Here is a 22,746-nt window from a genome sequence, read left to right as displayed (position 1 = left end):
TTTAGCCACCAAGCCCCTGTCTTATGGAATAAACTCCCAGCTCATGTAAGAGAGGCCGACACAGTTTCTACATTCAAAGCTAGACTGAAAACGTTCCTCTTTGGACAGACTTATTGTCAGACTGGCTAGTATTCAGAGATTATTTAACTTAATGTTAGTTTGTTTAAATTAAACTTAATAATAACTATTTCTTTTAAAAGGCTGCTAGAAGTTGAAGCTGGGGTAACTATGGTGCACTGGGGTTCTGTCCTCTCTCCTTTTTTACTTCTACCCTTCCTCTCCTCTATTCTTGATCATAATTTATTATTTAGTTCTCCATGCCTCTGTTTGGTGCAGTGCGATTCATGTATTGTCCCTCTTTTCCTCTCCCCTCCTGGGGAGTGGGAGTGCTTCCAGACTCCAGTTGGCTCATCCGTGCTCCAGTTCCTGACCGTTTACCTCGCCTTTGCTCCTGCTCCTACACCTGGCTGTGGATCCTGCCTCTGGCTCATCTCTGGCTCGTCTTTGCTCTGTACCTGACCGAGTACCTCGTCTCTGCTCCTGCTCCTACACCTGGCTGTGGTTCCTGTCTCCGGCTCGACTCGCGCCTTTTATCTGTCCCCACAACCACGGCTGGATGAAGCTCGTCTGCTGGACTTTTATATATGTAGTTGTAGATTTAGATAAGTTAATTCTTCTCTAAGATTTCTGGTAAATCGCCTGCCCGTCCTGGGGGAGGATCCCTCCTTCATCTGGGCACCCCTGAGGTTTCTTCGTTTTTTCCGGAATCCGTTTTTTTTGGGAGTTTTTCCTTACCGCGAAGGGGGGTCTAAGGGCAGGGATGCCAGTATAGCTTAGTCAGTTTGTTAGTTCATTTTAGTATTTTTCTATTGAACTCTTTGTATTCGTGATCCTTTTGATTTCATGTTTTACTTCGAAGCCCATCGAGACGACTGTTGTTGTGATTTTGGGCTATACAAATAAAATAAAATTGAATTGAATTGAATTGAATTGAAAAACCTCCACCTCTCTAGATGTTCCTCCACCTGCTCCCTGCTCTCACTAAACATCACAGCATCATCTGCAAACATGATGGTCCACAGAGATTCCTGTCTAACCTCATCTGCCAGTCTGTCCATCACTAAACTCAACTAGGAGGTCAAAGGTGATCCTTGGTGCAGCCCCACCTCCACCTCCACCTCCTCCGCTTCACCTACAGAACATCTCACCTCTGTCTTCCAGTTCTCATACATGTCCCGAGTTACTCTGTTTTTCTCTACCACTTCAAACTTCCTCACACAAACTGCAACTCACTTTAGACTTTCTCTAGATTTTCAAAGAGACAGCACAGCTCCTGCTGACCTGTTTTTCTCCAGAAGCATCCTCAAAGCAAATATTACATCTGTAGTTTTCTTTCTTGGCGCAAAGCCAAATTGTTGTTCCCAAATGTTCATTTCTGACCTCAGCCGAGCATCCACTACCCTTTCCCACAACTTCCTTGTGTGACTCATCAGCTTCATTACTCTGGAATTTCCACAACTCCTCACCTCTACCTTCTGTTCAAAAATGGAACCAGAACCCTTTTCCTCCATTCTTCAGGCGTCCTCCAAGATCTTGTGTAACAGTCGTGTCGGAAACTTTAAAGCCATTTTTCTCACTCATCACATCTTGTAAGTTCTTCAACCATTCTTCCATCACGCTTGTAGAATGAATTTGTATGAACATGAAAAACATCTATATTTATGCAAATTGTATATATATATATATCTATGTATAAATATTTGTATATCATTTTCTTTGCAGTTTTAAAATTAACTTTAAACCAGAAACAAATCATGTATTTTTCAACATGTTAATCTACTTTAAAATCTTTTTGAAGCATAAATATTTCAAAGACTGTTTGCAAAAATTCACATATTTCATTCTGACAACCAAAGCATCTTAAAATAAAACCTGATTCTTATTCTTATGAATGAAATGGCACCATCTAATGGATTCCTATGAAATAGTAGTTCTTGAAATTTAAATCATGCAAAAATTTTGCTCAACATTTTTTGATATCAAAAATCTGTTATTGGGCCATTATTTAATTCAATGTTGGAATAATAATTTCATAATTCAAGATGACTGACCATTTTAGTTCAGTAAATGGTCACCAATTAGCAGAATACAAATTTCAAAACCTTCCAGAAGCTCAAACTTCACTAAATCAGCAAAGTTCTCTCATTTAGAAAAGTTAAAGGCCCCAACACTCTTATCTCTGAACAATTTATTTTAAAAAACAGGCACGTATCGACAAATTTTGGCTTTTTTTAATTAAAAAAAAAAAATCTAGATCTGTGTCTTATTTTGAAGAAATTTTCAGGACAAGAAGCAAAAACCGCTACGCTCCAACTTTTCCAGCTTTTATTGCACTCAGTATCTTCACTGCTTACCCAGACTGGGTTGTTTCAGGGATTTGAAGAAGATGTTCCCAGTGGATGTCCGGAGGTAATCTAATTCCAGCAAGTTTTCCCGCGCGTTCTGATGTCGTTCCACAGCAGACAAAACCTCAGACACGTTAAACACTTTGTTTCCGTCGCTGCGCAGAAATAACTCTGGCATCTTTAGGTCATCGGCTTCGTCATCAAAGTTTGTTTCTGCGACCACTTGCAAATCCTTCGTCTTGTTTTCAGCTTTTGCTTCAAGGCGTCCATCCCTGCTCTCGCCAGTCAGCACCGTTTGCTCTGTTGCGTTGCTAAGTTGCGTGTTGTTCAGACTTGGGACGGTCACACCGGTCGCTCTGATGCTGCTGAACGAAGCACTCCCAGGAATGTCAGTGTATGTGACAGCTTTGACCTTCTGGGGAGGTTTTGGCAGCCTGTAAATGGGGGAGTTCTTGTGGATCTTTATAAAAGTCGAGCCGTTGATTTTTTTGTTGTGCCTCGTCCGGACAGGTCTGCCCCTCGCTGTGCTGCTGGTGAAGGTTCTAAGCGGCCTGTTTCCGTCATCCGCTCCTGGTGTTTTGAGGCGCTCCTCGGACCTCAAGTGGGCTGAGGAAGCGATTTGAGAGAACGGAATCCCGAGCCTCTTGTGTGTTCTGTTGAAGGCTTTCGCAGGCCTGATGTCCTTCCCATCGTTTGTACTGATGAGTGATCCGTTGCTTCCTTCAGTCTCATGAGACCAAGTGAAGTCATCCCCCCTCACTTTATTATTCTGGTTCTTCTTGCTGCTGCTGCTTGTTTGGTTGTACCGTCCAATTATTTTGATGATGTTTGGCTGCCAGAAGTCCAAACTCCTGAGTTTCAAACCTTCCAAACCTGATCTGTAAGGAGCGATCATCTCTGGTGATTTAAGCAGAGCTTTGTCTCCCTCTAGTGGCCGAGTACCAAACCCTTCTAGACCAAATTTCCCCTTGTAGAGTCTGACTTGGTTTGGATTTCTGTCCAAACTTGCTTTACTTTTTGAGGGCCAGTTCTTAAAGCCTGCTGCAATTGACCCTGAAGTGAGATTTGTGACACTGAGCTCACCTGGTGAAAGCGAGGAGCCAGCCACTTGCTCTGGTTTTGATGGCGTTATGGGGGGCGGTCCAAAGCTGTACTTCTGCAGCAGTAAGGGTTTAGTTTTGAAAGCAGGGAGGCTGAACATCTGAGAGTTTCTTCTTGTGGGACCCGCTGGCTCTTTCCCAGGTTGCCTCAGAGGATTTCCAAATCCTTGGATGCGTGGGAAGCGTTTAGGTCCTGGTTTGTAGTCTTGGGTTGACTCTGTTGAGTTCAACCGGGGCGCTGTAGGATGATTAGTTTGGGTGCCTATGTGGCGCAGAGGGACAAAGTTTTGCGCCCAAGAGGTTTGGGAAGGAGACTGTGCAGGGACATTGAAGGGGGTGTAATGTTCTGTAGAACTTTGTCGGTTGGACAGATCCATCCTGTCTGGATGTTCGAGGTTGGGGTTTAGCCTGCCGTACCAAGGTGCAGCAAAAGACCTTTGGTTTGGCGCATTGATCTGTCCACCCTCTCCTTCTTTCAGTCGGGAATCCTTAGAAGGATACAAGATGATTTTCTTGTGTCCTTTTATCCGTCTGCTACCCATCGGGTCAAGCGTCTTTGAGAAATTTGGGACGGACGATGGTTTTTCTGGGCTTGGCCTTTGTCTAATCTCCAGGGGATTTCTGGGCAAAGGGGCGCCAGGATTAAGGAAGCCTGGCGCTTCACCCATAGGAAGCTCATTGGTGTCCTTGTAGCCTTTGTATTGCATTCTAGTGGGTAACGGCAGAGCCCTCCTGGCCTCATGAGTGGGAGGTGGGGAAAGAAGAGGGTGAAAGGAAGGACCCTCATTCACATTTGAAGTGTCACTTTTGAGGCCTCCGTCTTTGCTTGGTTTGTATTTCCCAGTTTGAGGAAAACTTAGAGTTTTGTTGAGAAGGGACACTCTTTTGACCACAAAGTATGAACTGTTGGGGTTTCTAGTGTGGGTTTTTGCAGGAGGAAGCATTTGATCCTCCTCTTTTGCCCTCTCAAAGCTTTGTCCTCCGAGCAGAGAGCGACTAGTGAAACCGCTGCTTGCGGACCTCATTCCACTTGTCCTCGTTTGGGTCGTCCTGACTTCTTGCTGTCCTTTATCCCTGACATTTTTGCTGTAAGGACCGTAGCCACTGGACTGAGCATACTGGACTAGATGTGGCTGATGCTTGAAGGTCAACAGCTTGTCTGCGTGAGTCCCTTCGGCGCCAGTTTCACTCCTACTTCCAGCCTGAATTCCATTTTTTGGGGACGGCAGACCAGTCGGCAGGAAACGATAAAGGCCGTTGGGGCGGTTCAAATGCCTCGCCACACTGTGCTCCACTTCATCATGGCTTAAGAGTTGAGTGGAACTAGCTGCTGGTGAAACGACGTAAAGAAAAAAGGAGCAACAAGACAAGAAAATTAATGTTTGAACTCTGGTTAAAAATGAGATCATGCTGAATTTTCAGAATAGAAGCCCAAAGTGTAACTGATTTAAGGGAAAAAAAATGTACAGTGCAGTGACAGAAAATCTTAGGAATTCAAGTTAAACTACAAAATAAATGGGCTAAAATGTTAAAATAAAAGTATTTTGCTGAGCAATTTAAGTAATAAATAGTACACCTAAAGATCATTTTATTAATACTTGAGCTCAAGTACAGCAAGTACTACAGACCATGTACATGCAGTGTATAAAGTATACCAAAGGAAAACTACTTCAGACTAAATTGGATCATTGTAACTTGACAATATACAGATATTATAGATCTAATATTTGACATTTTATGTTAAAATGAGCAAAATGCACTGATATTAGCAACCACTACCTATAAATCAAAATTGTGTCTTTTCTAGGTCAAATTAAAAAACAAAAATTGCATAAACTATTCAAACTCTGAATGGAATAGAAAATCTTGCACATAAACTGTCTCGGAGAACAAGTTAAGCTTCTTGAAAGAGCAACTGGATGTCATCTGCAAAGAAGTTGACTTACATCTTGTAGGCTTTGTGCATCATCTCACATTTTTGCTCTTGTTCACCAATATTACTGTTCAACAAACTAAAATTATGCTTGTAAAGAGCAAAGACTCACATCTACATTTTTCCTACATCATTGATAAAGTTTTCCTTGCTTTGCCTGATTCATCATGCAAAACAAGGAAATGGCCGCCTACAGTTCAGGCCTCCCACCTGAAACATTTGAAACATCTGCTCGCTTCCAAATTGTGCTCACTAATCTGGTTTCAAAAATTATGTATATGACCAACAAGTCCTCTCGCCATTTAAATCCTTATTCTAAAAGCTCTTAATTTTTTATGGCAATGGATGCATTGGAAAAAAAAGCAGCTAAAATCTAGTTTTCTACAAACAGTTACTGAGACTTTTTTTAATATAACTTTCTGAATTTGCTCAGAAAAGTGCATGAAGTTGTTTCACATGACCTGCTGGGGCTCACCTCGTGCAGCCTGTGAGGTTGTGATAAACGACATGGCAGCTGCATGGATCAGCACCGAGACAAAGAGTCTGCAGTGGGGGGAAACAAACAAACAACCCATGTGGAATTAGAGAATGTTTCAAAGTACAATATTCAAAATTTGTTTAAAAATGTACTACTATGCATCTGAAAAGGCTGGAAAGTATTTACCTTGAAAGCAGAGCTGAACTGCTTAACATGACGGACATGCTGCACCTTTTTTATTGATGACCCTCCAAACAGAGCTGGGAGTTAGGTGCAGTAAAATCATCAGCCTTGACTCCTCACTGCTGCCTGGAAGCTCCACTTTCTAGCTCTGCTGCTACTCTGCTGCTGATTGGAGGCAATACTGTTCACCTGGCAGAGGGTCACCTACTTCCTGAAAACCCTCTGTCAAGTTTTAAGGCCAAACCTTTCAGATTAAATTTACATTTTTTTTTTATTTTCACTCTTTTACTTTTGAGTAAATATTAAAATAAATTTGCTGCTTTTAATTTATTTTTGCTATTTTATTCTAAGTTCATTCAAGGATTTTATTTTGAAATGTTTTTATAGTACACTCAGAAACTCACAAGTTTAGTCAAAACGTTAATTTATTCATCTTTAAATACAAAATTAAAAAAAAACACATTGATTTACAACAACAATAATAATAATAAAAAACACAATAAATAGGAAATACTGGTGCATAATTAGTGGTAAATTGTGCATATTTGTCAGTTTTTGGTACTTTTAAGTGCAACAGTCACAAATATTAATAGCTCACAGGTAGGCAAAGTTTCATAATCATAAACAAACAAACAAGTGTCACATTTTTGCTGGGAGAAAAAAATAAGATAAGGGATGCTCCTCAGAACATGTAGCAGGACATCAAAGCCAGGTTCCTGAGCTCATCTGAAGTCATGCAGTCTGCAAAAAGAAAACAACCATTTCAGTTATTACTGACATGGAAAACAGGCACACAATATGGCAGGAAAACTAAAACGGTGTTCCTCAGGGAACGATTTTGGTGCCCCCCTTTTCTTAAAAGGAGCATTTTAGTATTCTGTTTGCTTAATTTTAAAAATGAAGATCTAAATGACTTCCTGCTCACCATCCACTCTTTGCTCGCTCCTCTTGCCGCTTATGGCTCGCCACACTTTCTTCCAGGACCGCCGCAGCATCCCACGCTCAACCCCGCTGGTGACGTCACTCTGCTCCACTGCGCTTTCTTTCACTTCCTCCGTCTCCTCCTCCTCGTCTTCCTCCTGGTCCTGGTCCAGGACCCCCGCTGCCACCAGCCGCTCCAGAGCGCACTCGTCCACCCTCAGCTGGGCTCGGACGGCGGCCTCCCCCGGCTCCCCGGTCAGGACGGTGGGGTGCCGGCAGAGCGGACAGTCGATGACCGTCCTCCCCGCCAGCCCCCGGCCCAGCCTCCGCAGGCAGCTCTCGCAGAAGCTGTGCTTGCAGTGCAGCTCCCGCGGACAGCAGCGGGCCGCGTTAAAGCTCCGGTAACAGACCCCGCACTCGATCTCTGACAGCATCCCGCCTCGATCAGCTCCAAATCCAGAATGAGCTGCGTGGCGCGTGTCCTCCCTTTAAACCCCAGGGAAAGGGAGGGACTCTGGTCTGCTGCCAGCAGCGCTCCCAGTCCCACGACTGAAATGAGTCACCCAGGTGATGCAATGAAACTGGAGAGGTTGAGATCTACAGGCTTATTATTTACGCCAACTTTTATCCATTACAAGCCCTGAAAAATACAGCAATCTGTGCAAAACTTTCACCAATATATTGCTTATTTAGTCTTTTAGTTATAATTCTCTTCTTCTCCTAGTGTGTGAATGATTGGCTTAAACCAAACATCCCTCCTCCCATCTACAAACTCCTTTCATGGTGATTTCCGTTGTCATTGGGCCAAAAATCACAAACTATTGTTTGGTTGTTGTTTTTTTTGGATCGTTTCCCCCCCTTTTTTGGCTTTCCGTTGATACCACCCTCTTTGAACTGACTGTAAGTGTGTCTGATTACTCACAGACCAAGGGGAATACCAGGAAAAACTGTTTTGAGTGACGAAAAAGAAAGAAATGACGCAAAGCAAAGGGTCCAGGAAGTAAAAAAGTCAGATGTTAAAACAGACTGAGGCCTTTAAGGGCAAATTGTGACTCTCTACCCTTAAGTTTGTGTCATATATATCGCAGGAACCTTTAATTAACAAAGGAAAATGGTGATAACACTTTATGTTGGCAATAAAGTCTTAAATGTCTCTGCTGTAAGTTGTTGAGCTTAGGTATTGTAGTTTCCTGGATCAATAAAATCTGCCGTTCTTGCATTGTTTATCCACAAAACAAGTCAGCGTTGTAACTCCAGCTTGTTGGATTGGTGCCAAAAACTCTCAAGGAACCTGTTTTTTAAGGAAAATCCTACACCTGCGTCATATGTCAGGTTAGTTGCATGGGATAAAGCTGAAGTTAGGTTGTCTGCGTAACCCTTGTGCTATCTTATATGACCCCACCCTTACATTGACGTGTTCTCCCTACCATGACAAAGGTGGATAAAGGTGGAAAGATTTCATGTAATCCATGGACATCAGTGAAGATCACAAATCATTGAAGAAAAAAGGTTCAGGGCACTGTCTAGTGGGTCTAGATGACCCAACTCCCAATGTTAAAGTGCCTAGGATAGCACAAGGGTTAAGGCAGAACCCCCCCACCCCCACCCACCCACACACACACAAGTTTTAAGAGAAAATTGGTTCTAGATCTTAATCTAAAGTGATAGTTTTTAGATAAAAAAATTCTATCTTTCTTGGTTTCAACATGGGTGTACCCCTGGGCTCTATCATGGAGCCCCTTTTATTTGTTCCTTACTAAATAATATCTTTGAAGTGATAAAACTGCATTTTTTGTGGATTTTCCTGAGACTTGCACATGTAAGTAGTTTGTAAAGAAATACAAAATGGAATTTATTTATTTGTGAAAGAAAAATACTCCCAGGAAGTCATTCGATCAGTTAATTGTTTAAAATAAAACATTTTAAGCTTGTCCAAAAAAACGTCTTGGATACACATATTGTGTTTTGTTTTCAGAATCAGCTTTATTTGCCGGTGGCTTTGGTGTCTTATGGTCTCATGTTCCATCAATCAAATAAAATCCATCCATCCATCCATCCATCCATCCATCCATCCATCCATCCATCCATCCATCCATCCATCCATCCATCCATCCATCCATCCATCCATCCATCCAATAAAACAAAACAAAAAACATGAAGAAAAAGATCAAGATAAATCCAACAGTTGTTCCGATGTAACAGTTTTATGTCTATGTTTTAGTTTATCAGATGGACGTCTCGAGGGAAGAAGCTGACCTTGTGGCGAATGGCTTTGGCGCACATAGTTCTGAAGCGCCGGCCTGATGGGATTTGACAAGAAGTAGTTTTATAATTACTATTTGTTGTGTGTTCTTCTGAAGCTGCACTATTACGGGTGTTTGTTGTGTGTTCGTGTGTATTTCTTGTAATCCTGTATTGGTTGATTATTATTCCTCAGACTGGTATAAATATGGGTCTACTTTCTACTCTGAGAAGCTCTCATTTGCATTCAAAGGGCAGGATTTTTCATATAAAAAACAAATAAAGATTTAAAGCTTTTCTATATATATTTTTTTTCAATTTAACCTTTATTTATCCAGGCAAGACAGATTAAGAACAACATTCTTATTTTCAATTGTGGCCTGGTGAAAGACAAGCCCTTTTGAGAAAGGAAACAAAATAGGGTTACAGGAAACAGATAAGAAACATCAGCAATAAGAGAAGAAAGTCTAAAGTCATCAAAATCACTAAACTGTATTGGAGAAGCATTTATGAACTTGTGGAATGACACTTTAGGTTAAATTACAAAGGAAAAAGAAGAGTTGTGGATAACGATGCAGGACCCAACACGCAGAAAATTGGACTTACTTTAGAACTAAATGTCAATTAAAAGGTAGATATGATGACAGAAGGAAAAACAAAAGTCTGATAACAGATGACCTATACTATAACTGTAAGCCTGTAGCTGCAAATAGACTGAGGACTTACTATTTAATAGAGATACACCAGAAGAGACTGTGACATGGAGGAAAACCTGGAAGCCGGGATGCTTTTCTTCTGACTTTCTGTCTGTGCAAACCTTTATTTTTGAAAGTGTTTATGTAAGTTTTTGAATGCTGTCTGATGGTGCAAACACTTACAGTAAAAGGATGCTACAGCCCATTTACTGGCAGCAGAATGACTTCCTAAAGCACTTTCCTGTACGCAGTAAGCTCCCTAAGGAAATAGGAAGAGGAATAAAAACTTTTTTTAAACTTTTGAAATAAGCCTCTGGCTAAGAGTCTCCAAATCTTGTTTTAGCTTCCAGCAAAATTCCAAGAACTGTGGATGTTTGTTTTGCTTGTAGAACATCCTGGAAACGATGAACGGGACAAACATTAAGGAATCCAGTGAAGTTTGGAGAGGATGAATCCAAGTGAATATTGCTTTCCTGACATGTTTACTCACACAAAGTGTCTCGAGGCATAAAGAATTTGATGAGGCTTCGTTCATCGCTCAGAGAACAGAGCATGGAGCCTGTTGTTTTCACATCTCTGACCAGATTACCTATAAATAGAACATAACGTGCCAAAAATCTCCCATCACCCCCCTCTTGTCCTGTAACTTATTTTCCCGACCCTAATTTAAAGCTACATCCACTCACGTGAAGGGTTTAATCCTTGATGGAGAAATTTTTCTAAGCACAAGACATGCTTTCCTGGATTCTCACTTGACTTCACCTTCACATACAAGGAGAGACCGTCCAATGGATGATGAAGTGTTTTGGTTGGGTCCAAAAACGCGTGTCTGATCGTCACGTACGCATACAAACCTTTGCCCCGCCATTAAATCCTTGATTTTTTTTCCTGAATGTCACAAGGACATTCAATGTCTCAATTCATTAAGCTCCCTTAATGAATTCTTTATCAGTGAAAAGGTTTCCATGTTTTGCAATGCAATGTGCAATGCCATAACTTGCTTATTTTTAGAGGTGGTAAAAGGTTTGGGGGTACTTGCCTGGTTCACATACTTCGACACAGCAAGTTTTCTTGACTCGGTCTTATCCGCTTTGTCTTTAAATATCTTCCTGTGTCTAGTCTCGAAATGCCTCCTGATACTTGATGTGCGGCACACAACATTTCTTTACACATAAAGTACACACAGCACGGTCTTTCAAACAAACGCACAGTGCAAGAAGGAGGACTACCGCAGGTCCTTCCTCCCCACAGCCATCAGACTGTACAACACCGTGTTACAGTGACACACGACGGACCCACGGGTGTTTTTCATTCACTCATTTATTCATATTACTTATTGTTGCAGTTGTTGTTCTCAGTTGGTTTTGCTCCTGAACGGTTGTTTCTTTGGTGTGTATTTTTTTACTTATTTACTTTTGTTTAAATTGAATCTACTTGCCGTAAAAAAAATACTTTGCAGGTTGCAGGTGTTTTCTGTTGTATTTAAGATGTTATTTCTTTAAATACACTGAAGGTCATTTTATCTTCTGGTTCTATCAATGCTTGGCATCCCAGCTTGGAATATTCTGGTGTGGATGTTGTTCACTAACTACAATATCCAAGCTTAAGCAATCAGCCTTCTGTTATTGTCCTCCGCTGTTGAGTTGGGGAGATCCCAGTGATGCTTTTCTGCTTTGGGTTGGCAGTTTCATGTGACTTTGTGGGAAGAATATTGTTTTCTGGGCACAGCTTTCCATGTGTAACTTGTGTTTTTTTTTTTCTACAGACGAAACTGCCTTCTGGCAATAAAATTCAACAAGTTAAACATGTTTGAACCAGTTCCAATTATAAGGATGTGAAGTTGCACTTTTGAAGCCTGAAATATGACTTTTCGAATTTGATTTAATTACCCTTTATTAAAAAAAAAGCTGTAAAAACTTCAAAGACATTGAAATGTTCTCATATTAATGTCTTTACATCTCTTTGAACCAAGAACCTGAGGAAGTCTGTAAACTTGATTCACATTGGCTGTTGTAAACCACCATAATGACACGATACACCAGCAGATGGAGGTGAGTCACCAACAAGAGGGTGGCTGTCATTTTTCTGCCCTCTGTGTCTTGGTTACCTTTACCCTTTCCGGGGGTATAATTACACCTGAGACGATTCATAGGGGGATTCAAGAGGGTGAAGAGGAGAATCAGGTGTGGCGGCAGCGAAGCAGACACTTCAGCAGCAGCCGGAGGACACACCCAATGCCAGATCTGCAGCAACATGAGAAGATAAGTGGGTGAGGGGAGCCACCACGGCTGAACCAGAGTGGGCCCTGATCCAACAGGTGTGCAGAAGGTAAAAAGTACTCCTTATCTGTCTTAACCTGTCAGGTCGGAGCCTCGCCCGCTTGTCAGCATTTACAGTGAACTCGGCTACGGCTCCTCATCCGGGCAGGTTTTTTGCACATCTGTGTGAGGCCTGACTCTGTAAAGAATGGGTTCATTGTAGTTAATCGATGTCTCATACAAAATCTCATTGTAATCTGATTTAAAGTGTAAAATACTGTTGGGCTGTGTGTTTGTATGGACCAATACTTGAGAGACATTGGCTGCTTAGCAACAGTACCCCCATGTGTGTAGTTTGTTTTGTTAGTGTCTCATGTGAAAAAAGGGGGAGAGACACAACAAAAAAAGTCAGTTATTGTTGGTTTGATGCTTTTAATTCACTGCTAAGACGTGCCATTGACTTTTCAAATCTTCTTTAATCTGTGATAAGGAGCCACAAGTTGGTTAATTTTAAATTAATCTATTTTAATTGATTATTACAACCACTGGTAGATAGATGGGTTTGCAGTGGGCCCATGTGAAGCCAGCCTTTCAGATCAGCAAATGGAACTCCATACATCCATTTTCCACTGAATCCCCTTCAAGGTCATAGGGTTGCTGGAGCCTATCCTAACCACTGTTGGGTGGAGGCAAGTGCACCCTGGACAGGTGCATAACCACACACACATTTACACCTAGGGATAACTTAGATACACCAGATAACCTATGAAGCACATAGAAAGGACCAAGTCAGGATTTGAACCTGGGCCTTCTTGCTGTGAGTGCTTACCACTCTTCCACCACCTTCCGCCCAACCCATTTTGTGTAGACAGAAATTGGACAGGACAAAGTAAACATTAAAACTCTGCTGGCACCATCTTTTTACTGCCAAAGCAACAAATGAAGGTGAAGGAAAACCTCACCTCTAAATGTGCGCATTTCAAAATCAAATCAAGAAAAAAACACAAACCTTCAGAGTTCCCATGAAACCAAAGCAATAAACCTTCAAAACTTTCTTGCCACCAAGTATATTGTTTTAGGGGAAATCAATTGGAAATGGTTCCCTTTTGAAGCCAGCCTTCAGTGGTCTTTAGAGAAAGTGCAACAATTGATCCTTCCTGTCCTGCATCAAATGAAAGTATGCAAGGATTGGTCATCAATGATCCCCAGACTTTCTACAAATTGACTGATGGTGAAGAGCAAACACGACTGAAAACTGGATAAAAAACAATGAAGCAGTTCTAAAAGTTAGGATGGAGCTTGTCAATCGAAAGACCCCACCCCATTCTTTTATTACAATGTCAAATGTAAAATACAAAACTTTGGTTTGTCAACGTTCACTCCTTGCATCATGAATGCTAAATCTATGCAAAAAGATGGCAAAACGTTTCAGAACCAAACCTAAAATCTGCTTATTTCTGATTTGGTCTTTTTTACGTTAATTGGAGTGAATATATATGGATCTGAAATGTCTTTAGTAAATGAGCTTCAAACAGGAAGTTACAGACTGTCCATTCATTACAACTAATGAGCTTAAGTACAATAACAGCCTATTGTGTTTTTTTAGAAATATTTAAGAAAGGCTTTCTTAAAGATTAATTTAATTAAACAAGAACTAGCTAAAAACCAAGCTAACATTGAGCAGCAACTGAAAAATATGTAAAATGCAAAAAGTGAAGAAAAAAAAACTACAATAGAACCAATAACAGACAATCTAGGATATAAATAGAAAAAAACAGAAGAATATACTTTATTATTATTCAGGGTGGCTGGATGGCTCAGTTGGTGACGCACATGTACACGGGAAGTCAGGGTTTGATTCCCAGGGATGCAATGAGCTTCATCTAGTGTGGGACATTGGGCAAGACCCTTCACCCTACTGGCTGACTATGTAGCCACAAGGGGCCCCCAGTCTGGGTCCCCCTGTACCGGTCCTCATATAATGGGTGGTGTCAGGAAGGGCATCCAATGTCAAAATCTCTGCCCTACTAAATGTGCAAATCAGTGAAAGCCAATTCTCTTTGGCGACCCCTGAAGGGATGTACCAAAAGGTGAGCAACATATTTTATTATTATTGAACCAATTGATAATACGAAGCCCAGACACACACAAAAAAACACAAACGTCAAAAAACCATCAGTTCTTGGACGTTGTGTCTGTAAGGTGTGTAGTGTCCCAAAACACAAATTCGTAGTATAACCTTTCAAACTCTGAGCCATCCATTTGGTAAAACAAACATTTTCTTACAAGCAAAGCCTGTTGACTCTCTGACGTAATCATTTTTTGCAAACTCAATGAGTCACTGAACGTGCTCTTGCACGCACACGCGTGTAAATGGAGAGGAGCTCCAGTGACTTATGACTTCCTTTGTATGGCTCTTCTGTTTTTTTTTTGGTTTTTTTGTTTCCTGTCCGTCTCCTTTGTTTTGCCTTTCCTCACGTTTTGCATGCAATCCGGCACACTGCATGGTCCTGTGATGATGAGGCAATGGCTGGATAATTTCAAAGATGAAGAATGTTACGAAACATTTTTAGAGGAAATCTGATAGGGTTAGACCTCTGTAATCCCTAATTCCAGTCTTGAGCTTATCTTCAATCTTCTGTCTCTTTCCAAGTCTTCCAGGTTCTGCTTAAGACTTGCCTACATAGGTGCAGTTGAGCCCCAGGGCCCTTACATCATGACGGGGGAGGCTGTCCCAGCACCCCAGCAGGGGAACTTGGAGGAACCTGTGGATGTGGAATGCCCCATCTGCTACCAGGAATACAACCAATACAACAAATGTCCTCAGATGCTGGAGTGCCTCCATGTTTTTTGTGCAGAGTGCCTCCAACTGATCCAAATCAGACCGAGCAATCCCTCCGACGCCAACAGCCCGAAATCGATTGCCTGCCCCCTGTGTCGTCATTTGACCTTGCTGGACACTGGAGGCGCCCTCTCTTTGCCCTGCAACTCTCGCATCCTCTCCCGGCTGCCCCCAGCTGCCCCTCACATGTCTGAAAGAAAGACCAACCGTCTGTCCAGTGTCCCCCAGGGAGTGGTGTTCTCCCTGGAGGGCGACAGCAGGGACCCTGGTTTTATCATAGTACCCACCGTCAGCCTGCGAGTGCAGCAGATGCATCCGGAAAGGCCCTGCGGGGCAGCGCCGGGTCTGGTGGGTGAGGAAGGGGTCATCCAGCAGAGCAAGAGAACGCTGGGTTGTGTGCAGGTCCTGGCGGTCGTCTTCTGGGTGCTGTTTGTGATCACCTGCGTGTTTGGCGTCGTGCAGAGGAGATTTTAAAAGAAAAAAGGAATCGTTATCTCTTTATTTTGTCTCACTTCATGAATGTTTCTTTTCATCAATTGCAGATCATGAGCTCCCTCTAGTGGCCAATGAAGAAATGCACAAATGCCACACACTCAATTGACACAAACACATTCAACACCTATTTGCCCCAGTCTCAACAACATGGGCTGTTAATACACAAAACCCTTGTAACTAGAGAGATTTACCAGCAAATCACACCCACATGTTCTGGTCTTGTCCAGCTCTACACTCTTTCTGGAAGGACATTTTTAGATTATTATCCCAGATCATGAATTATAAAAATTATAGAACCCAGTCCTTTGACAGTTATCTTTGGTGCACCTCCGCCATCTGTACCGTCTTCCTCCTCAAGGTCCTCTCCTATTTCTTTTGCCTAATTTTGCTTAGATGGGAGTTTTCAAGTCCTCCATACTTACACTAAAAGATTCACTTGAAGAATTCCACAAAGCCTGTCACAGAGTAATTTATCTGTGTGAAGGGGAGGAGGGCGGGGCGGTCAGTCATGGTCTCCGTTTTTGCAAAAAATATCTATTTTTATTCTATTAATTGGTTGTTTTGTTTTGTTGGTTCATGTTGTATTGTGCATTTTTATATAGACTTGTGCTGTTTTTGTTGTAGCCTTTAATCTTTTTGTCTAAGATTTGTCTCATATAGTGGTTTATTGTCACCATAAAAACTGTTTTTTTCTTCCAGATTTTGTACCTGTTTGCAAATACAAAAAACAAATTGCAAAAAAAGCAACATATCTATATGATATATGTATTATATATATTTTAAAATCTTGGTGTTTTTTTGTGGCAACGACATTTATCCTGAAGTAATTATGCTGTATTTGGTGCTTGTGCCACAATATGCACCATTTTTTTTAAAGTCCAGTTCCACATGATCAATTACAGCCAAAATAACAAATTCTTTTACTGTTTTCAGACTGAATTTTCATGCATCACTACTATTTCTGTGCGTGTTTAGAAATTTCACAACCCAATCTTAAAGTCTTTCAGTTTCTGCCCAAAGGTCTCACTTAAAACCATAACATTGGCACAGATATCAGCATATTATGATTTTATGACCATTTTAATCCCCCCCACCCCCCGTACAATGAGGTTTGAGTATTTTGAGTTTATTATTGTTTGCACTGATGTAATGATGTTTGTTGTGTGTTTAGTTCTTTTTTTTGTGTTGATCTAATCTGTTCTTGACTCCTTTACAAAAAACTTTGTGATCTTTTTTGAGAAATATGTTATAACAGGAGAACCCAAATAAATGCCATTTAAAAAATGAATAATGGAACATGACAAAACACTGTTTGTGTAAGTTCACTGTATATTTGTGATATCAATGTTTATTTCAGTAAATTTCTCAATTATAGTGTATTTTTAGGACTCTTTTTTTATGAAACCTTCTTTAAATCACATTGTGTGTGAATGGATTTGCCTTTTTGCTTTTTATGCTGTTTATCTGCTTCATTTAGCATTCTCACTTCCTAATCCCATCAGTCCCAAAACATCTCAGCAAAACAACTCATCAGTAGAAACCTTTTATCACAACTCAGATGACCACAATGTTTATTTTGATATTTTTAGTACATTTTATGATGGACTCGAAGTCCAAATGTCAGCACTGAAAAATAGAGGAAAAAATACGGTTGGACTGTGATGTAGTGGGTAGCACTCATGCCTTGCAGTGAAAAGGTCTTGGTTCAAATCTCAGCTGGGACTTTTCTGTTTACATGTTCTCCCCAGTTCATAAACATGCTTCATAGGATAATTGGAGTCTCTAAATTGTCTCTTGGTACAGTCCTGCCGTCTTATCACTCAATGCAAAAACATACTAGAGATCACAACGTTAATTAAAAAGCAAAATACGGATATATAAAAATCGATATTACATTTTTGGAAAACAAAATGGAATGTTAAAAAACGAAACACGATGAGAAATTGAAAAAGGTGACTGGATGATAATATCCAGTATCGCTTCATGTCAAATAACTTTCAGCTGAAATGATGGACAAACGTCATCGTCCATCAGCGATGTCCCAAAACCTTTTCCAGTGTCTCATCATCGTTTCTTTTTACTAACATTTCATTTTGATTTCTGGAAATTACTTTTGCATTCAAAAATGTGTTTTTCTTTTTTGTTTTTCATGGAAACCCCCAACCTATGGTGCTCGGCATTTTTGTTACACGGTAATGTTAGGTTGAGGGTGTGAGGGGCTGGAAGCTAGTGGGTTTTCAGATTTTGTGTGAAAACTGCCTCAATTAAAAGACACTCGGAACGCTTTAAGATAGATACAAACTTTAATTTAGTATTGGAAAGTTAATCAAATCAATTTTAAAAAATTCAACAAAAATTGGGGACATCTTTGGATTTGTGTATATAAAATTTAGTAGAAAAAAATAATAATTTAACAATATTTTCCTTTTTTTACCATCAAAACTAAAACAGATAATTACATGTGTGTAAGGTTTATGACGCTATTAATTTTTAATATAATTTTTAATCAATGTTCGGTTTTAGTTGCAATGGGTTTATGATTTTTTTTTATTTAAATGTCTTTAATTAAAGTAATGGGCAATGGACTTAGTAGAGGGGCCTCCCGTACGTAAAGCAGAAAGGGGGGTGCGTCCTTACGTCACACGCAACAAGTGGTAAAAAGTTGTTGGACCCCCCGCCCCCTCCCACCCCTCCTCCTCCCCTGTATGTTTTTGTTGAGGGAAAAGTTGTTGGGAGTTTTGCTCGTGTGAATGCAGCGCCTCCGCCGCTTTTCGGCCCTCGGTACTAGCAGAGGGGAATGCCCGCCGTTTCGTTCCTTCAAGTCGGAGAAAGAGCCGAGGAGCAGAACCTTCCAGATCTTTATGTGAAAACGTAACCTTTTCGGGCTCCAACGTCTCGTTAGCTTCCTTGCTAGCTCCCAAAGTTGACGCTACCTCGCCTCACACTCACCGCTGTGTGTCCCGTCGGAAGTTAGCGGGTTTGTGGGGAAGGAAAAAAAATTAACAAAAACCCGCAGAGATGGCGGAAACCAAGATAATTTATCACATCGACGAGGAGGAGACGCCGTACTTGGTGAAGATACCGATAGCTGCCGAAAACATCACTTTGTTGGATTTTAAACAAGTGTTGAACAAGCCAAACTACAAGTTCTTCTTCAAGTCTATGGACCAAGACTTTGGGTGAGCTGCTGAGATTTCTTCTTCCTGCGCTGAACATGAAAGGATTGATTACGCTAAAAGTAAAGGAACTAAAATTTAAGCGACCAAACGTTCATTCAGAGGCTCATATAATTCAAATTGTGTGGCAAAAATAATATACACATTTATTTTTTCCTACTAGTTTTCAGTGCGTCAGTAGCTGAAAAAAACGCTCCAAAATAGCAGGAAAAACCGTTTTAAATGACATTAAATGTGTATTTTTTTGTCTATTTAGTTTGTTCCTTACAAAACTGTTGGAATAAACGACTCACTGAGTTGTTTTTTCTCCTCTAACGAGAAACCACGCAGTGATGAAGATCATAGCGGTTCTTTAAATACTTTGGATTCTGTGGAATATTTTCAGAATAAAAGACTCCCATTACAATGAGAGGCATTCCTCGGCCCTGCAGCTTTTCTTAGCCCTAATAATCCTCCTCCTCTTCCTCTCCCCCCTCTCCTTCAAGTGAACTCCTCTTTTCTTTCTTGCGGGACTGCAGCCAGAGTTTTGTCCTTTCTCCTTCACACTTCAGCCCGCTTTCCATCCTTTCAATCCCCAACTCCTATTCTATGTAGCTTCTCCTTCAGGTAGAAGACAGGAAAACTGTCTTTCCTCTTCCATGTCATGGTCTGTAGTAGAGGAATGGACGATGGTTAGTTTAAGTCGGTTTCTATTATTATTATGTGTGTACTTGTCTTTTGGTTGGACCATCAGGATATTTATTCTCTCAACCAGAACCTTGATTTAAAAAAATATATAATTTGTTTTATATTGTATTGTGCCTTATAAACTCTAATTAAGATATTTTGAATTGAAATCAACATGGATTTATCACAGGTTAGGCAGTTCTTATTAAAGATGTTTCTGTAGTAGAGAAGTATGCATTCCTCTATAGCTTCTAGTAGCCAATTTCACTCCTGGGTTTTAGTCACAAGGACCTTTTGTTTTTTTTGGGACCATAAGACGCTCCTAAAATCAACAGTGCATTGTATGTATGAATTCTGGTTGTGTTAATTGATGTGGAACCGATTTTCTTTGGTAAATGGCGCTCAAAAATCTGTCCAAATACTTCAGAGAGACTTTGGTAAACTACAAAGCTGCACCTGGAGCATTAAAGCCTTGTTTCCACTCAGCGATCCGGTCCGGTTTAGAAAGCGATTCAGGTGAGCGTTTCCACTCAAAGTTGGACCGGCGCATGTGGGACGTTTGAGAGAAGATTGTGGTCGGCAGAGCAGAACACAGCCGCTTTCTTTTGTTGTAACGACCTTTAGCCAATCGACAGGTTTCAACAGTAGCTCCGCCCAAACCGATCTGTTCCATTTTTCTATGGACCTACAACCAACAGGGGCCCAAAAATGGTACGGTTAATGGGTCCATTTTACCTAGTGAAGTGATACGTATTGTGTTTCAACATAATGGATTGAAAAAGTGTTCTGTATTTTGTGTTACAACTGAACAACGTTGAGAGTTACTGTCAATAAAGTTTGACTTATCTGCAGAGTCTGATTATTGCAGGTAGGAGAGAAGAACTCAGTTCACTAGAAAAAGGTTCCATCAACCCCCTCTTGACCAATTCTATGCATTAGGCCAACTTTGTGCATTCTGGCTATTGTAGTTATATCACATGAAATGACTGTTGTATTGCTCAATCTGCCTTATGGTCCAACAAATCTTTTTGGTTTTAGACCCTCCAGAAAATAACCCATCATGGAGAGGGGCTCTTGATTCCACCTTCTAAAATCAGACAAACATATTGAATATCCTTTTTGGTTTAACACGTTATTTTTGATCCAAGTGGCTCGTTTATATATGCTCACTTTTCAGTAGAATTATTGTTTCCAAATTCTCATAAATGATGCTGCACTTGTTGTAGCTCTCATTTTTTATTGGCTCAGAATTGGGGCTGAACGATATGAAGAAAACTTGCGATATGCGATATGAGTGATCAATATTGCGATAACGATATCATTTGCGGTAAATAAACAAATAGCAAAACAACCAAAAGCATCATTCCCATTTCACTGCAACAGTTTAAAATGTATAGTCCAAATGAACCTCGGCGAGGTAGGATGCAAACATCTAACATAAAAGGGTCCATCCGATTGGTCAAATGCATAAAGGGATTTATTTGATTCATTAAATGCTTCAAGCTGCCATAAGATTGTTTTAGCATATTTAAGGTAACCATTTATTGCGATTTGTGATGACTTTTGCGATATGCATATTGCACAGCTTGATATCGCGATAACGATAAATTTGCGGTATATTGTGTGCAGGCCTACTCAGAATGCAGTGTGACGTTGTTCAAATTAAACCTTTATTAAACCAGAATGGTCAAGTATTGACAAACGTAGGTTAAAGAATAAAGAATCAATCAAACCCAGAGCTAAAGTTTTTTTAACCCTTTTATCTTGGATGTTGGCAATGACACGTTTGTGCAAACACTCTTTACACTGAAAAATGTCAACGCTTTCTAAAAGATGAGACGCTACAGACAATACAATGTTGTAATGGGCAAAAAACTCAGAAGTTCACAAATAGCCCCTATGTTTCCAAGGAAGACAGTTATTCCTGGTTAATTTTATTCTTTTTCTGACCAAAACTGTTACAGTCAATGTTACAATAAACAAACTGAGGCTGTCTACATGCCTGCAAATGCAGAATAACTGAATTAGCAGATATATACAAATTAATCCATGGAAATATGGTCATTTGTAGATCCTCATCTACATGGTTATCTTGGAAGAAGCTTTCAAAGTTTCGGTGACTCAAGGCCCATTATTGACCCTTGTGCTACCCTAGGCACTTTAACATTGGGAGTTGGGTCATCTAGACCCACTAGACAGTGCCCTGAACCTTTTTTCTTCAATGATTTGTGATCTTCACTGGTGTCCATGGATTACATGAAATCTTTCCACCTGTATCCACCTTTGTCATGGCAGGGAGAACACGTCAATGTAAGGTGGGGTCATCTAAGATAGATCAAGAGTTACGCAGAAACCCAACTTCAGCTTCATCCCATGCAACTAACCTGACATATGACGCAGGTGTAGGATTTTCCTTAAAAAACAGGTTCCTTGAGAGTTTTTGGCACTAATCCAACAAGCTGGAGTTACAACGCTGACTTGTTTTGTGGATAAACAATGCAAGAACGGCAGATTTTATTGATCATTTTGGCCCAACAAGACCATGAACCGTTTTTTCTACCATGATTTGTGATCTTCACTGGTGTCCATGGATTACATGAAATCCTCTCCACCTTTATCCACCTTTGTCATGGTAGGGAGAACACGTCAATGTAAGGGTGGGGTCATTTTGACCCCAGAAGATAGCACAAGGGATAAATAAACAAAACAATGTCCATCTGTTCTCGTAAACGTTGGGAGCTAATTGAACAAAAATAAAATTTAGATATAAATTGCATTTTTGTTTGTTCTATGCAACTGTCTTTTTTTTAAACAACATTGTTATATTGGATGCCTTAGTTTAGCGCACTAAAAAAAACTGCATCTGAATATTTTCACTATAGACTAATACATTTTAATTTCAATCTTGTTGTTTGTGGTGGGTTCTGCAGAACCGTGTTCTCCTGCTTAAGGCATGCAAACCTTTGCAGGCATGCAGAACACAGGCATAAAAACACCTCACTGGGTTCTAGATGACTTCTGCTAGATTACCCGATGTGCTGCATTGGTAGAATAAACAAAATTTTTTTAAATTCTTTTTTTTTAGTATATGTGGTCCTGATCCCTTAGAAGCTGCTTCTGGGTCACGTTTGATCTGTAGGCCACTATTTATAAAGCCCTGCTTTAAGTACAGCTGATAAATGAGTGTGCTAAAGAGAAGTAAATTAGAAAGCAAGCATGCAAATTACCGTATGTTTATTATCACTAGAGTGAAAGTGATAAGTATTTATCTTAATTAGAAATCATTTTGACTCAATTTGTGATTATCTAAATGTATACAGTCAATAATGATTTGAATTAAAATGAGAGATTTT

General features: G+C 40.5%; 4 protein-coding genes and 1 long non-coding RNA gene across 6 annotated transcripts in view; 2 read left to right on the top strand and 3 right to left on the bottom strand.

Moving 5' to 3' along the window:
* Positions 1–2,271: 2,271 nt before the first annotated feature.
* LOC101163278 (uncharacterized) lies at positions 2,272–6,305 on the bottom strand. 2 transcript variants are annotated; one of them, XM_004079883.5, is made up of 3 exons: positions 6,103–6,305; positions 5,914–5,981; positions 2,272–4,835 (listed from the first exon to the last, which is right to left on the bottom strand). In XM_004079883.5, the coding sequence occupies exons 1-3, from the start codon at positions 6,138–6,140 to the stop codon at positions 2,404–2,406; spliced, it is 2,538 nt and encodes an 845-aa protein (XP_004079931.1). In that variant the 5' UTR covers positions 6,141–6,305; the 3' UTR covers positions 2,272–2,403. The 2 variants fall into 2 exon arrangements, with proteins under 2 accessions (XP_004079931.1, XP_011485828.1); XM_011487526.4 differs by having other exon boundaries at positions 2,272–4,832.
* Positions 6,306–6,506: 201 nt separating this feature from the next.
* si:ch73-335l21.4 (uncharacterized) lies at positions 6,507–7,989 on the bottom strand. Its single transcript, XM_004079884.5, has 2 exons — positions 7,025–7,989; positions 6,507–6,840 (listed from the first exon to the last, which is right to left on the bottom strand). Exons 1-2 carry the CDS (start codon positions 7,452–7,454, stop codon positions 6,782–6,784), a joined length of 489 nt encoding a protein of 162 aa, XP_004079932.2. The 5' UTR covers positions 7,455–7,989; the 3' UTR covers positions 6,507–6,781.
* A 3,842-nt stretch (positions 7,990–11,831) lies between these two features.
* On the bottom strand, positions 11,832–15,480 carry LOC144987255 (uncharacterized). Its single transcript, XR_013651129.1, has 3 exons — positions 15,344–15,480; positions 12,313–12,413; positions 11,832–12,199 (listed from the first exon to the last, which is right to left on the bottom strand). It is a non-coding gene; the product is annotated as an uncharacterized LOC144987255 (long non-coding RNA).
* On the top strand, positions 12,091–16,857 carry LOC105356442 (uncharacterized). Its single transcript, XM_023949034.2, has 2 exons — positions 12,091–12,284; positions 14,868–16,857. The coding sequence occupies exon 2, from the start codon at positions 14,931–14,933 to the stop codon at positions 15,528–15,530; it is 600 nt and encodes a 199-aa protein (XP_023804802.1). The 5' UTR covers positions 12,091–12,284; positions 14,868–14,930; the 3' UTR covers positions 15,531–16,857.
* Positions 16,858–18,227: 1,370 nt separating this feature from the next.
* Positions 18,228–22,746, top strand: part of dvl2 (dishevelled segment polarity protein 2) — a 32,749-nt gene continuing 28,230 nt past the window's right edge. Inside the window, exon 1 of the mRNA XM_023966242.2 lies at positions 18,228–18,730. Within this exon, the coding sequence (XP_023822010.1) occupies positions 18,570–18,730 (161 nt within the window). The 5' untranslated portion in view covers positions 18,228–18,569. The remainder of the gene's footprint in view (positions 18,731–22,746) is intronic.

The sequence above is a fragment of the Oryzias latipes genome, chromosome 18 (genome assembly GCF_053564925.1).
Source record: "Oryzias latipes strain Hd-rR chromosome 18, Olatipes_Hd-rR_3.1".
NCBI lineage: Eukaryota > Metazoa > Chordata > Actinopteri > Beloniformes > Adrianichthyidae > Oryzias > Oryzias latipes.
Note: the sequence above shows the minus strand (reverse complement) of the source record. Positions and strands in the feature narration are given on the sequence as shown.